Raw genomic sequence first — 13780 nt, 5'->3', positions numbered from 1 at the left:
TCTTATCCATGCCACACGTAGGATGGTTAGCATTATTCATCATGCCGGGACCCTGGGAGTGCCTTCTCTGCTTCTATCTTTGGATGCAGAGAAGGCATTCGATTGGGTGCACTGGCAGTACCTAGCCATGACATTACAGAAATTTGACTTCTAAGGCCATATCTACTCTGCAATAATGGCACTTTGTTCACAGCTATCAGCTCGAGTATTTTTCTCCTCCATGCTATCTAAACCTTTTAACATGAGCAATGGTACAAGACAGGTGCCCTTTATCTTCAATATAGTCATGGAGCCACTGGCCGAAAAAATCAGATTCCCTGGCTTCGGTACAAAATACATTATCAGGATTTAGCGAAGTTTCATATTATAAAGTGAACGACGCAAGATCATTTATCCTACTATTAGGGTTACCCGCAAAACAGCAAACAGAACTACAAAGCAAATACTCATATACATGGGCTACACAATCCATCTCCTATCTAGGATTAAAACTAACAAACACTACCTCCTCTCTTTATCGAGCAAACTACACCCTCTTCTTAACCAACCTCCCAAAAGACCTTGAGAAACTCTTTAAGACAACATTATCATGGTCAGGTAGGCTAACAGCATTTAAAATGCTCATACTACCACAGCTTATATACCTATTCCTAATTGCTACTGATTCCGGTCCCTAGCTCCTTTTTTACATCTCTTCAAAACATCCTGGGATGTTACCTATGGCAAAGCCATTAAGCCAGATGCTTCCGCTCCATCTTCTTAAAACACAAATCAACAGAAGGCATAGGGCTCATACACTTCAGGGACTACTACAACGTAGCTATACTTGCTCAACTGAAAACCTGGTTTACACCAGAATTTGCATGTCCTTGGTTCAGCATTGAAACATCCCAAATACCTGGTCAAGACCTTAGAACCTGGTTACTCTGTTTAGCCCAGGTAACAACTAACAATACCACCCTATCACCCACCATTATTGCCTCAAGACTGGCATTTCACTACCTACTCAACAAGGCACCCAAAGGGGACTCCCCCTACAGAATGCCAATACCAACATCTATATTTTCTTTATTCATCCCCAACCCCTCCACACGAACATGGCAGGATAAAGGGATACGCTGTGTGTCAGATCTTTACTCTAACAACCTCCTTAGATCCTTCACATCTCTACAAAACTTTCCCCCTTACCCAGAAGTACTACTACCAATATCTACAACTAACCTACTATCTACTGCCAAACCCTCAGATACACACAGAGGTACACCCACAAATATGGCAATATCTCTCGACGCCCCAAAAACACACAAAGGGCATTACACTATTCTACAACCTATTAAACTGCAAGACCTCCTTCAGTAAAACCCTGCCTTTACTAAAATGGGAAAAGGGCTGTGGCTGCTCCTTCAGCGATTCTCAATGGCTGTTAGCATTTAAAACAAACTTCAGAGGCACTAGGTCAAACCTTTGGGAACTAGTACACAAAATTACCCTTAGATGGTATATCACCCCGTCCAAGATTCACACATTTGATGCAGCTACGCAATCCTTATGCTGGACAATGCCGAGATGTGGGTAATTTGTACCACCTTCTCTGTCAATGCAACTGACTATCTGCACTTCGGTAAGGAGATGAAATGCGTCTCTCCAAAGTAACAGGATTAACAATAATCCCATCCCCAGCGCTTGCACTGCTCAGGATTGGCATGGAACATATTCTCCAATGCTTTCACACCATAACCACACACATACTAATAGCTTTTAGATTATCTATTGTTCGCCACTGGAAAACCCCTGACATACCTACTAAACAAGAAGTGGTCTCCTTGATCCATACACATTGTTCCTATGAATGCATGTTTGCCACAAGCGAAGGTAGTGTCCCTTCAATCTACAAGAAATGGTCACACTTGCTAGAGTGGTATAAGAGTACTCAAACCTGAAATCTATACATATCACAAAAACAGGCTTGGGGTAACCTATGTTAGCATAACATTTTCCTGTTTCTCTGTATAGAATTAAAACAAGGTGTGTTGTCCCCCTGCCATGGCACAGTTTGATCCCGGGTGGGGTGCCTGGGGGTATTGGACAATACATTCCACCTCAAGCTTATTACAGTGTTATGTTATTTGTACTCTACTTTATGCTTCACGTTACTATGTCACATTCTACGACAGATACTGTTTATTTCTTTGTTCTTTCTGTGAAAAAATTCAATAAAAATATTGAACGATAATTTTATTCTGGTGGCATACAGACCTAACTGTATCTTCAACCTGTTCAGTTAAACTTTGAAAATAAAAGACGCTGATTGGTTGCCATGCACAACTGCTCCGGAGTCTGACTGCTCCAGTTTTCATAGATTTCCCTCATAGTGTTTTGGTTGTGATTTTATATGTCATCAACACAACAAATGGCACCACATCGCAGCAACGCATTTAACTTGTCTTGTGGTAATGCATGCATTACCACAAATAGATGGAGTATATGGGCACAGCTGTAAGGTTTTCCACTCCTTGAGAGCATTATTTTGAGTGTGTATGTTGTGGAATATTGCATCCAAGTCTTATGCCCCGTACACACGATCGGACATTCCGACAACAAAATCCATGGATTTTTTCTGATGGATGTTGACTCAAACTTGTCTTGCATACACACGGTCACACAAATCTTGTTGGAAATTCCGAAAGTCAAGAATGCAGTGACATACAACATGTACGACGAGCCGAGAAAAATGAAGTTCAATAGCCAGTGCGGCTTTTCTGCTTGATTCCGAGCATGCTTGGAACTTTGTGTATAGGAATTGTGTACACACGATCGGAATTTACGACAACGGATTTTGTTGTCGGAAAATTTGAGATCCAGATCTCAAATTTTGTGTGATGGAAATTCCGATGGAAAATGTCTGATGGAGCCTACACACGGTCAGAATTTCCGACAACAAGCTCCCATCGATCATTTTCCGTCGGAAAATCCAACCGTGTGTACGGGGCATTAGAAGCCGCCCATATCAGGAAAGATGAATGTCTGAAAAATATAACATGGGGAGATGAGGAGATGCCTTTTTGGGCACATAATAATCCTATAATTTCTCATCCTTAGGACACCAGAAGAGATGACTTCCTGGATTTTACGGATTAATGTAGTTGCAGCCATGTATTCTTCACCACCCTTTGCAGCAGCGGTGGGCTCTCAGAGGAGATTTTATAGACCGTTTCTCCCCTCAGCCCAGACCAAGCTTGATCTGGTAAGTGTTTTTGTATGATATTTGTGGCATAAAAACATATTCTAGAGTCTTCAACTTTCCTTTATGTCCAGAGTCTGTATTCACATGTGTGTATGCAGGGTTGTTCTTTACCCTGTATTTCAGCTGGGATTCTGATTGCTCTAACCCGAAAATTCTCAGAGTTGAGCGTTTTCAGGTTAATCGATCTCCAAGCAGACCACAATCTAGCAAGGAGACAAATATCAAAATACTATGATTGCCAAAGCTTGATTCAGGAGCCAGGCACTTCCCCAAGAGAAGTGCCATCACTAGGTATGCACAGGGAAAGGGACATGTCTGTTCCACCCCCTCTGTTTTTTTCTGGGTTGCTAGGGTTCTGACAACCCCTACCACACATTGTCTGTGGTTGTTAGGATGCAGTTGGCTGCCTGCACCATAACAACCAATGACTGACATATCTTGCACTGGTCGCCACCTGCATTCTAGCATACAAGCAACCAAGGACTATAGGCAGACACTAGTTTTAAAAAATGGACCGTTCATGTCCACAAAGCAAACATTCTTAAAATGATCAAGAAAAAATTGCATTCACAGTCAGTTTAGTGTTAATTATCTGAAGTTGAATGCAACTGAAGAATTTAAATGCCGCTAAACGTGTCCAAACCTGATTTAAAGCAGAAACTTCTAAATGCAGGAAAAAGCTAAATGCAGGAGTGCCAGTGTGCATCAGGCCTAAAAAGACAAAGGGGGTGGAACAAAGGAACTGAGTGGGAGCCCTCTTGCTGGTGGCAGCAATTAGCTTAGTAATGACTACAAATTGGGCTTCTATCAAGGGAGGAGCAGAGAAGCTGAAACATGGGAAATAAAGAAGTGATTGTGTATGTATGGACCTGTATTGTGCTTATAAGATTTTTTCTTTAACACATTAGTGAGCCTCAGTGAGATCATACACTAAATAAAAACATCTTCTGTAGGCCAAAGTGAGCACATACAGTAGCATTATGGGGGCTATTTATGGTCAATGGTATGAGACAACCATAAACAAATGTTTAAATTATATTAAAGTGTTTTTTTTTTTCGTTTTTTTATTATTATTATTATTCAAATGTTGCTGAGGCATACAGAAGTAATGCGACATTTAAAGGTTAAGTTCGCCTTTGGAACATGTTACATGTTCCACCCATATTTAGGGAGGAACGTGTCATATGTTCCATCTCCTACCTCCTCTCCTCCTGCTCCCCCCTCCCTGTGATAGCAGGCAGGGGACTTTCTCCCTGCACCCGCTGTCAGAATTTAAACAAAGCGCAAGCTCTGTTAATGAATGAACTACATCTACCATCGGCCTCCGTGGCCAGTGGCTTGTAGCTCTCAATGAACTGCGAGGATGCTGGTGGGAGCGCTCTTCTAGTCCATTGATTCTTCCTGCCGTTTAGTAACTGCCTGCCCGTACTGAGTGTCTGCAGGATCTTGGCATTGCACTGGCGATCTTCTGATCACGGGTGCTATGCCTTACATGCCGCAGAGTAAAAAAAATATAAATGCACATTTTTTTAACTGTAAAAATCAAAGGTGAACTTATCCTTTAAGAGAAATCCCTGTTCCTTAGAGATTGTTTCGTGTTATGGAATGCATATAATTATAAGAATGAGAGACCCATCCGAAGATACTTACAGCCTTATGCTGGGTAAAGTTTTTTTCGTTTTAACCTAGCGGGCTGAACGGAAAAAAAAAACTGACAGATTGGTGCGGCTATATCCCTGCTGAGCTATTATGTCCTGAACGACTTCTGTTGGACAGGCAGTTATGCACATGGGCCGAAAGTTGACCGTTTTCGACCGATTTTCAGCCCATGTTTACCCAGCCTTAAACAAGAAGTGATATTTGCCAGAGATTATGTAGATTTGGAAGAGAAGGGGAATCCTGAAGGTAAAAAATGAGAAATGGTGACTCGGAAGAAACCAGGAAGGAGTGTAAACTTGATCTGACCCCGGTCTGTTCGTAACATGTTACACCCATATTTAACCCCCCCGATCCCCTGCTCTGACAGCTAGCGGGGATCTCCCCCCGCGCGCTTGCTGTCACAATTTAAAAAAATGCGGCCTAATGCCCCGTACACACGGTCGGATTTTCCAACAGAAAATGTGTGATAGGACCTTGTTGTCGGAAATTCCGACCGTGTGTAGGCTCCATCACACATTTTCCATCGGATTTTCCGACACACAAAGTTTGAGAGCAGGCTATAAAATTTTCCGACAACAAAATCCGTTGTCGGAATTTCCGATCCTGTGTACACAAATCCGACGCACAAAGTGCCACGCATGCTCAGAATAAATAAAGAGATGAAAGCTATTGGCCACTGCCCCGTTTATAGACAACTTTGTGTGACCGTGTGTATGCAAGACAAGTTTGAGCCAACATCCGTTGGAAAAAATCCTAGGATTTTGTTGTCGGAATGTCCGATCAATGTCCGACCGTGTCATAACAGGGCTGTGTCACTCATTCACAGAGTTCTGTGAGCGGAAAACTAAAAGCCCCGACAGCCTTTCTGGTTGTTGGCTTGTAGTTTTCCTTGCACTACCACAGCGCTGTGGAGCACTGTGGGAATTCATTCATGCTGTCAGATTGTATGTTTTTTCCTGTACAGGTAAGTACAGAAGCACAGATACACTGACAGATCTGCAGGAGACCTGCATGGCACCAGTGTTTTGCTGATCGCTGATGCTATGCTTTACAGGCTCCAGAAACCAAAAATAATAAATGCACATTTTTGTTACCTACAAAAAAAATGTGTATTTATTATTTTTTGTTAAAAGGTGAACTTATCCTTTTAATATATGTCAGGTTACCAGTCCAGATGTGGTGGATACACTCATATTTTTTTTTTTTTGTTAAACTTGGTTTATTCCTTTTATTATCTGCCAGTAACATACTTTCTATCCTAGGATGACCATGAACATCTAATGCTTTACAGCATGTATGGACAAATCTTCCACTGCGGTTATTGTATTTACAAAATAACCAAATAAACTGCATAGTTTCATAAAGAGTATGATTTTGAAAAAAGACACAAGTACATCTAGTTAAACCAATAAAAGGGAGAAAATCATACAATACCATATACACAATCTTATACCCACAGTTGATCCAGAGGAAGGCAAAAATCCAGCAAAGTATAATCCAATTAGCTCCAGCAGTTCATCAGGCATTAGAAGAAATGTGAACCGTTTATGACTGTCTTTTAGAGAAAGCTGCAATGTAATGGCCACAGCAGGTGTCAGGGACTGGGAACTTGCACACAAACACCATACCATCACCCCTAAGAAAGATAGGAAATCAGGCAGTTTTAACTATTCAACAGATATTAAAAAGTAAGATGTCTTCCGGTGATACACTGATTCTATTCTGTAATAATGTAACATTATATAATCTCTACGTAGGAAGAGCAACTTCAGTCCCATGAGTCTTTGATGGACAGATTTACAGATGACCTGACTGAGCATCAGCGAAATCTTCCAGACCCAAAGAGTAAAAGTCGAGACTCGGAGGACTACCATTTGCGGGAGGAGTATTTACGATACGAGGTAAGGGGGTAACAAGCTCTTTGTACACGATAGCTATGAACTTTGGGGTTAATTGGGCAGTTCATGCGATTTCACGCTCCCCAGTTAATTTTGTTGCACTTAATCTGCTTCTCTCCAGAAACTAAGGTACGAAACTTACGTGAAGCTCCTCGTAGTGCGTTTGGAAAGCGGCTGTGAAGATCTCCAGACTTTTGAGTCTCGGCTGACAGAACCTGATGGTGGTCAAGGAGAGACCACTGGATTAAAGAGATCCTACTCAAGTCCTTCTCTTATCCCGGAGAGCTCCCCCGTGGTGGTGAAAGTGAAACGTAACATCTCAGAACGGCGCACGTACAGGAGGATTATCCCTAAACGCAACAAAAATCTTGTGTGAGAAGAGGACTTCTGTTACCTGGCAGAACTGAGCAATTTTTCATGGTACTTCCTGGGTGCAGTGTAGTTGGGACCATCGGGTGCCTTATTTTTGTTGCTTTCGCTGAACTTGGCAGAGACCACCAGAGGACTGTATGGATGGTCTCTCCATATTTCAAAGGGATTCAAAATTCCTTTAATAAATGAACAGAACCCTATGGGATTCTGGTCCTATACTCATAGGTTTAAAATAAGGAACAGTGTTCTTTGGTTACTTAGAAAGTATGGAGTATAGATGAGGTTAATCTTGTGATTCTTTGTGTCATTTAGGAATATGCAGGCTACAAAAATTTACATAGGTCAGCATATCTTGTTTATTGACATTGCTTTTCCTATATATCTAAAAGCTGTTTTCATCTCTTGCTGTTATCCTGCAGTTTTTATCTTTGCCTCTAGCTGGCACTCTTGCACTGTTTTAAGCAGCTGTAGACTCTCGGTCTATAAATTGTATCTTTCCTTTGACCTGTATTTGAAGGATGTCATATTCTTCATAGCAAGTCTTAATCCAGGTTCGTTTCTCAGTCACATCCTCCAAAATGTCCAGTGGCATATAACAATACATTAGGCACTGTAAAATTGTGTCTTTAAAGGATTTCTTAATATACAGCCTTTGTCGTGTTCAGTAAAATGAGAAAAGGCATTTATGAACTAGTGGCTGAGATGTCTGTTTATATGGCATTCTTTGTCTTCCAGTGGCATACTGACCTGCAACACAACATGCATCTGAAAGGACATGGCTGTAATGGAGAAACATTAGCACATATTGCTTTTTCCATTTTTATGTTTGGCATGGAAGTCTTCCCCCTTGGAATTTTTAGAGATCTCACAAAACCCAGTGATGATGGTAACTTTGCTGAGAAGACAAGCATAGCCTGTCACTGATGTCCTGTGTTGGTGGCCAAAATTTGCCCTTGTAGTTGCATCAGGGGAAGGTATAACAACTGCAAGGAATTGATGCTGATAGAAAGTAAAGTTGCTGTATAATTAAAGATAGAAAAGAGAGAAGCTTTGTAAGTTCACAGTGATTAGTTGGCGATGGACTTTATTTAACGTCCATGGGCTACTCAGGCTTGACCTCACAGTGTGGCTTCACTTTTTTTTAACTGGTACAGTAAAATTGTGAACTTGTAAATAGTATTCATTAAAGAAACCAATATGGAGGCTGCCCTTACTAACATCTCCTGGAAATGCTAATTGCCTGGCTGTCATAGTGATGCAATGAGGCTGATTTAGTAAAGGAGTTGAGAAAGTTTGCACCAAAAAATTAGCAAAGATTCACTTTAATTATCCAGTCATGTAAAAATTGTTAATTTCATCTGCATATGATTGGATAATTCAAGTGAACCTGCAGTCTTATTTTGTGTGAACATTTTCTAATTATTTAGTAATTCAGTGTGCAAAAACACCTGTTCATATGCCAGGAATTCACTTAGCTCTTAAGTCTTAAAGTGGAACTTTAGTCAGAAAAATTAAGTCCTACTAAATCACTTCAGGCTGGCTCCTTTTGCAGATATAGCTACGTACAACATTAAAAATAAGTGTCTATACTGTTTAAAATCAATTAATACACACTGTCTCACCCCGTTCTGCACATGCTCAGTTGCTCTCCATTTTTAGGCACTGTGCTGAATTTCTAGAGGCCGATCTGCTGACAGCCACAAGATTTGCTGCTGTTCTGGGGCTCTGGGCTTCAGCAAAATAGCAACCTCCAGCAAGGAGAACCAATGGTGGAGGCTATTTACAGCACACTAATTTTGGTAGCATAATTATTAATGTGGAATGTATGTCCCTTGCTAAAGAACATTATTTTTTATCAAGTTGTTATGGTTAAAGTTCCACTTTAAGTTTGGGCTGACAACAGCATTTTTGTGGATTGAGTGTTGTCTTTTTCTGTAAAAAGACAAGAACTAGGAAGGTTATTCGATTCCTTGAGATAACACATGAAGTATACATAGGATAGTTCTGAACTTCTGGCAAGAGCAACAGGTAATTTTTTGCACTTGTAAAATAGATATCACAAAATACTTTCAATGGTATATAGAACAGACCAAAATGTAGCAATCGCAAGAATTTTATTGTTTGAGGATACATAGACTTTAAAGGAATCGGGCTTTAGTGAAAGGCATTGGCCGCAATAACTAACGTTTTGAAAATACTTATTGTTGTTAATCGTGGTTTCCATTCTTTGAATAGGCATGCAGCCATTGAAAAACCATCAGCTAGGTAACTAGCATTTTTTGGAGGTTAGGTCAGTTAAAACATGCTTGTTATCTTTCTTGTTCCACTGTGCCCATGTTTACAGTACCTGTTGTACCCAAAAGGAAATGTTTAAAGCAGCGGTCCCCAACCTTTTTTGGCACCAGGGATCCCCCTTTACATCATAGTTTTAAAGCAGTCCCACAGTGTCCTCAGTTCCCCATTCGCATCACAGCCGCCTTTACATTAATGTAAGGGGGACTGCTCTGTAAAGGGGGCACTGTAATGTAAAGGGGGGCTGTCATGTGAAGGGGACTGCACTGCAAAGGGGGCACTGTGATATAAAGGGGACAGCACTGTAAAGGGGGCACAGTGCCCCTTTACATTACAGTGCCCTGCAATCACAGCCTCCTCCATCACGGTGTCCCTGCAGTCTGCCCCCTTTCCTCTCTACCATCAAACTTCCCCATTCCAATCTCTGCCTCCCCTGCACAGGACTCTTACCTTGGCAGACCGCACAGCAAGAGGGGAGCAGTGGCGGCCTGTGATAGCCATGTGCGTACCGTGCTCACCTTTAGCTGTGCGGTCCGGTCATCAACAGACCACGGACCGTCACCGTTTCATGGCCTGGGAGTTAGGGACCCTTGGTTAAAAGGATATGTCTTTCTACAGATGTCTACAGTAATGTATAGCTGCCGAGGCACAACCTTCTGTGTGTGTTCTGCAGTCCCTGCATGGAAACAAGAAAAACATTCAAGTGGTGTTCATAGGGAATTCTCAAATCTATAACATTATTTCTTACCATACAAAAACTGTCGGACATACCATACTGTGATATGTATATGGTAGACGAAGCCAAATTTCACACCAGGGACCCATTTGTAGTATCTATGGTCTTGGAGCTGTCCATCACTACGCACTCCTGATCTGTCCATCAACACCTTTCTTATCCAACAGTTTTTAAAAACTAGAACTGCAACAATTCCTTTAGCTAGCAAGCAAATTTATGCTTTGTCTGATTTGCGTACCTTTTTTTTTTTTTTTTGCAAATCAGAGGTAGGCAGGTCTCTGCATAACCATATTCTGTGGCTGCTTGTCCATCACTATAGTGCAGAAGAATAACATGAAAACCTGATCCCTACATAAAAAGGTGCTTCTACATTTTAGTATCCATTCACACCGCATAAGTTGCACTTGGCAGCCTTGCCCAATGCTGTGTGCACTGATAAAGGTAAAGCATGGAGTACTTTTTTCAGCTCAACATGGTGTGACATAAGTGTCAGTGCAATAGTGAATGTTACTTGTGTGAATGGGTTCTTAAGGAGTTTATAGCAGCTGAAAGAAAAGGTATCATAAAACCCCTTGCAGTCTCCATTAGCACAAAGAGAGAAAAAAATGAATAAATACTATTTACAAGGATCATTTTCTGGGCCTACATTTACCGGTATATCAGATGAGTCAGACAGGTGGAATTTCAAGAGCCTCTGTTACGCTGTTCGGCCACTGGATTAATCATTAGGAGGTTGTGTCACTTGACCCTTTTATGTTTATTTTATGTTTCTTTCTCTTTAGAGAGATGATGCTGATGGTTCCAGTGAACATATAAGTATTTGTATTTGGTACTATTTCTGTGCAATTACAATGACTGGATTGCAATTTGTGTTTACACATCTGTAAAGCGTTATATTCTGTACAATATATCACATGCTGCTAAGGACCAATATATATTCAAATGACCTAAAGCTGGTCTAGGTTAGACTTCTGCTTTGTTGTCTAGTTGAGTCCATTCCTGTATTATAATTGGATTGGGGAATGATCATTTTTTTTTATATTGAGCTTGGACCTGTGTAGCTATGCATGCACTATACCTAGCCTATCCCCCTAGAAACTGGAAATCACCGAAGTAGACACTGCTGCTACAGTGATCACCACTAGTTTCTGTGTTCCGTGTTAGGTGGATGCTCTTCTGCTTTGTGAACGCAGGAGGTCGCCTGCTTGGCACAGGTGTCATTCAGAGAAGGCTTTGTATTTTCTCAGTGAATGCAAAGCATTCCCTGGTTGGATGAAGCCAAGAGCATGACGTCACTGCCTTGCTTCTCCACCTCGTCCAATCAGAGCAACAGGACCCAGAAGCTAGTGGAGATCACTGTAGAAGTGGTGTCTACTACATTGATTTCCAGCTTCTAGTCACAGGTATGGCATATACATACTTTAAATTATATTGGTCCAAGCTGGACCAGTGTAACCAAGTCAAAATAGCCATACCTGGAATTCTTCTTTAAGGATAAGTTCACTTTTGGAACATGTTACATATTCCACCCATTTTTAGGATGGAACATGTAACATGTTTCAGTATCTGCAGCCCTGTGATAGCATGGCCATGCAGGCCTCCTCCCACAGGGTAACATCATTCAGTTAAAAGTTTCCTATGAATGATCGCCCTGAAGCACCATCAGCCATTGTAGCTGACAGCTTGCAGTTCTCAATGGTGCTGGTGAGTGCTCTTGTGCAATGCTCTGCAGGCTCCTTACCTGCAATAAATGTGCATTTATTATTTGATTGTAAAGGTGAACTTATCCTTTAAATACCCACTGCACTCAAAAACAGAGACCTGTTTAGACATGCTCTTTCCCCCCTTCTCTGCAATACAAGTGTGTGAGGGCATATGTAATGTGATGATGGCATTCGTTCCTAAAACATTGTCTAGATTAGCACATAAAATGGACACTTTTGTCTGTCTGTTAAGTGACAGGTACAAATTGATCCAGCTGGATTTGGTGCATCTAAAGGTCTAATGTCGTTTTACTGCACCACTTGCTTTACATTTAATTCTGAAATACTTTTGATAAGCTGTATATTATTGCTCTCTTTCTGTATGAATGGATCTTCTTCAGATTCACTCCTGTTGTCACAAACTTGGAAAAGACTGTCTCAGGTTAGCCATACATCTAAAGAGTCTGCCACATAATAGAGACAATTCATACACAATTGTAGTGGCTGCTGGGCATGAATGAGACAATCGGTGTCCTTACTAAGGTAAGGGCAGGTTGTTTCATATTGCCCAATCACTTTTGATTCCAAATATAACAGAAATACGTTGGGTATCAGATCTGTGATGCCTTGGAGGCGTGAAGGAGAATAACTTGACGTTCATAAAATATATTTAATAGAAGATTGTTAAAGGTCTGATTGTTTAGTTGCAAAAGATCAGATCCAATTGTGTGTGGTCAGCCTTTATTTACCATGTAACTGTCTGCACACACCCTGGTCTCTCTGGATTCTTTGCGTTTTCATGTGGCATCAAGATGTTCAAAATTGCTTTTATTTGTAAGACTTGTTATAGTGTTAGAATTGTTCAAAGCCATTAATGTTATCTGAGCCTCCATCCAAGCCATCCCTCCTATCAGGTACTATACATAGCTTTTCATGTATGCAGAAGGGGTGGCCTGAGTGCTCCCCATTTATTTGCACTGGAATAAACAATAAAAGTGTTTCTCTTGAGTGATGTGTGGTTATTTGGTGTGTACGTCTGAGATTGGGATATGCTGGAAAAATGTCTATTAATTGCAGGTCCAGATAGGACTCAAGCAATTTTTGCTTTTAAGTGCTGTTTAATTTGACTATTAAAGTAAAACTATGACCTCTGATTAAAAAAAAATGTGTGTGTGTGTGTATATGTATATGTGTATTTATATATATATATATATATATATATATATATATAACTGGCTGCAATATAACAGAGTGAAAAATGTAAGGATGTCTGAATACTTTCTGTCCCCACTGTATATGTGTGTGTGCTGCAGCAAATAAAGCAGTAGTAAACCCAAAAGCAAACATCTAGCAACAGGGTCTGTCGTGGGTGGAACGCACGCCGCTGCCTGGATCCGCTGGGAACTTTTTGGTGCAGGTTACCCATTGACAAAGATACGCTTTCCAGCCTCAGTGCCGGGCGATGGCACTTTTTATGTGAGTAGCCTTTTGGCTATGTTTGTTTTTACTTATTTTTATAATAAACGGTGTTACACTATGTTCGGTTCCTCTCCATCTGTTTTATATCCCTTACGTGAGACCCTGTGATGTAAGGACAGGAGTCCTGTCCACCTTTCTCCATTGCAGCAAGCATTATCTTGCTAAAGCCTATTTGACCTTTTTTTCATTAAATTGGTCAACTCCATCTAGTAAGCTGACACCCGTTCTATGAGCACTTTCGTTTGGGTGGTTTTCAGTAATGGTGAAGGGATTCTGCTGTTCATGCTTTGATGTCAAGATCCAGACAAGGATTTCACTTCCACTATTTGTTTATTTATGGACTTTTATGCTTTCATTTATAAATCACTTGCTGCGGTTTTGTTTTTTAATATGTTCA

The 13780-nt window shown here is 40.9% G+C and overlaps 1 protein-coding gene across 6 annotated transcripts in view; it reads left to right on the top strand.

The window, feature by feature from the left end:
- Positions 1 to 12912, top strand: part of PSD4 (pleckstrin and Sec7 domain containing 4) — a 138408-nt gene extending 125496 nt beyond the window's left edge. For all 6 annotated transcript variants that reach the window (XM_073622105.1, XM_073622104.1, XM_073622109.1 and 3 more), the window contains exons 14-16: positions 3100 to 3244; positions 6661 to 6804; positions 6923 to 12912. In XM_073622105.1, the coding sequence (XP_073478206.1) occupies positions 3100 to 3244; positions 6661 to 6804; positions 6923 to 7177 (544 nt within the window). In that variant the 3' untranslated portion in view covers positions 7178 to 12912. The remainder of the gene's footprint in view (positions 1 to 3099; positions 3245 to 6660; positions 6805 to 6922) is intronic.
- The last annotated feature ends 868 nt before the right edge of the window (positions 12913 to 13780 follow it).

This window comes from Aquarana catesbeiana, linkage group LG03, assembly GCF_042186555.1.
Source record: "Aquarana catesbeiana isolate 2022-GZ linkage group LG03, ASM4218655v1, whole genome shotgun sequence".
Classification (NCBI taxonomy): Eukaryota; Metazoa; Chordata; class Amphibia; order Anura; family Ranidae; genus Aquarana; species Aquarana catesbeiana.
This window is presented reverse-complemented; position numbering and strand designations above follow the sequence as displayed.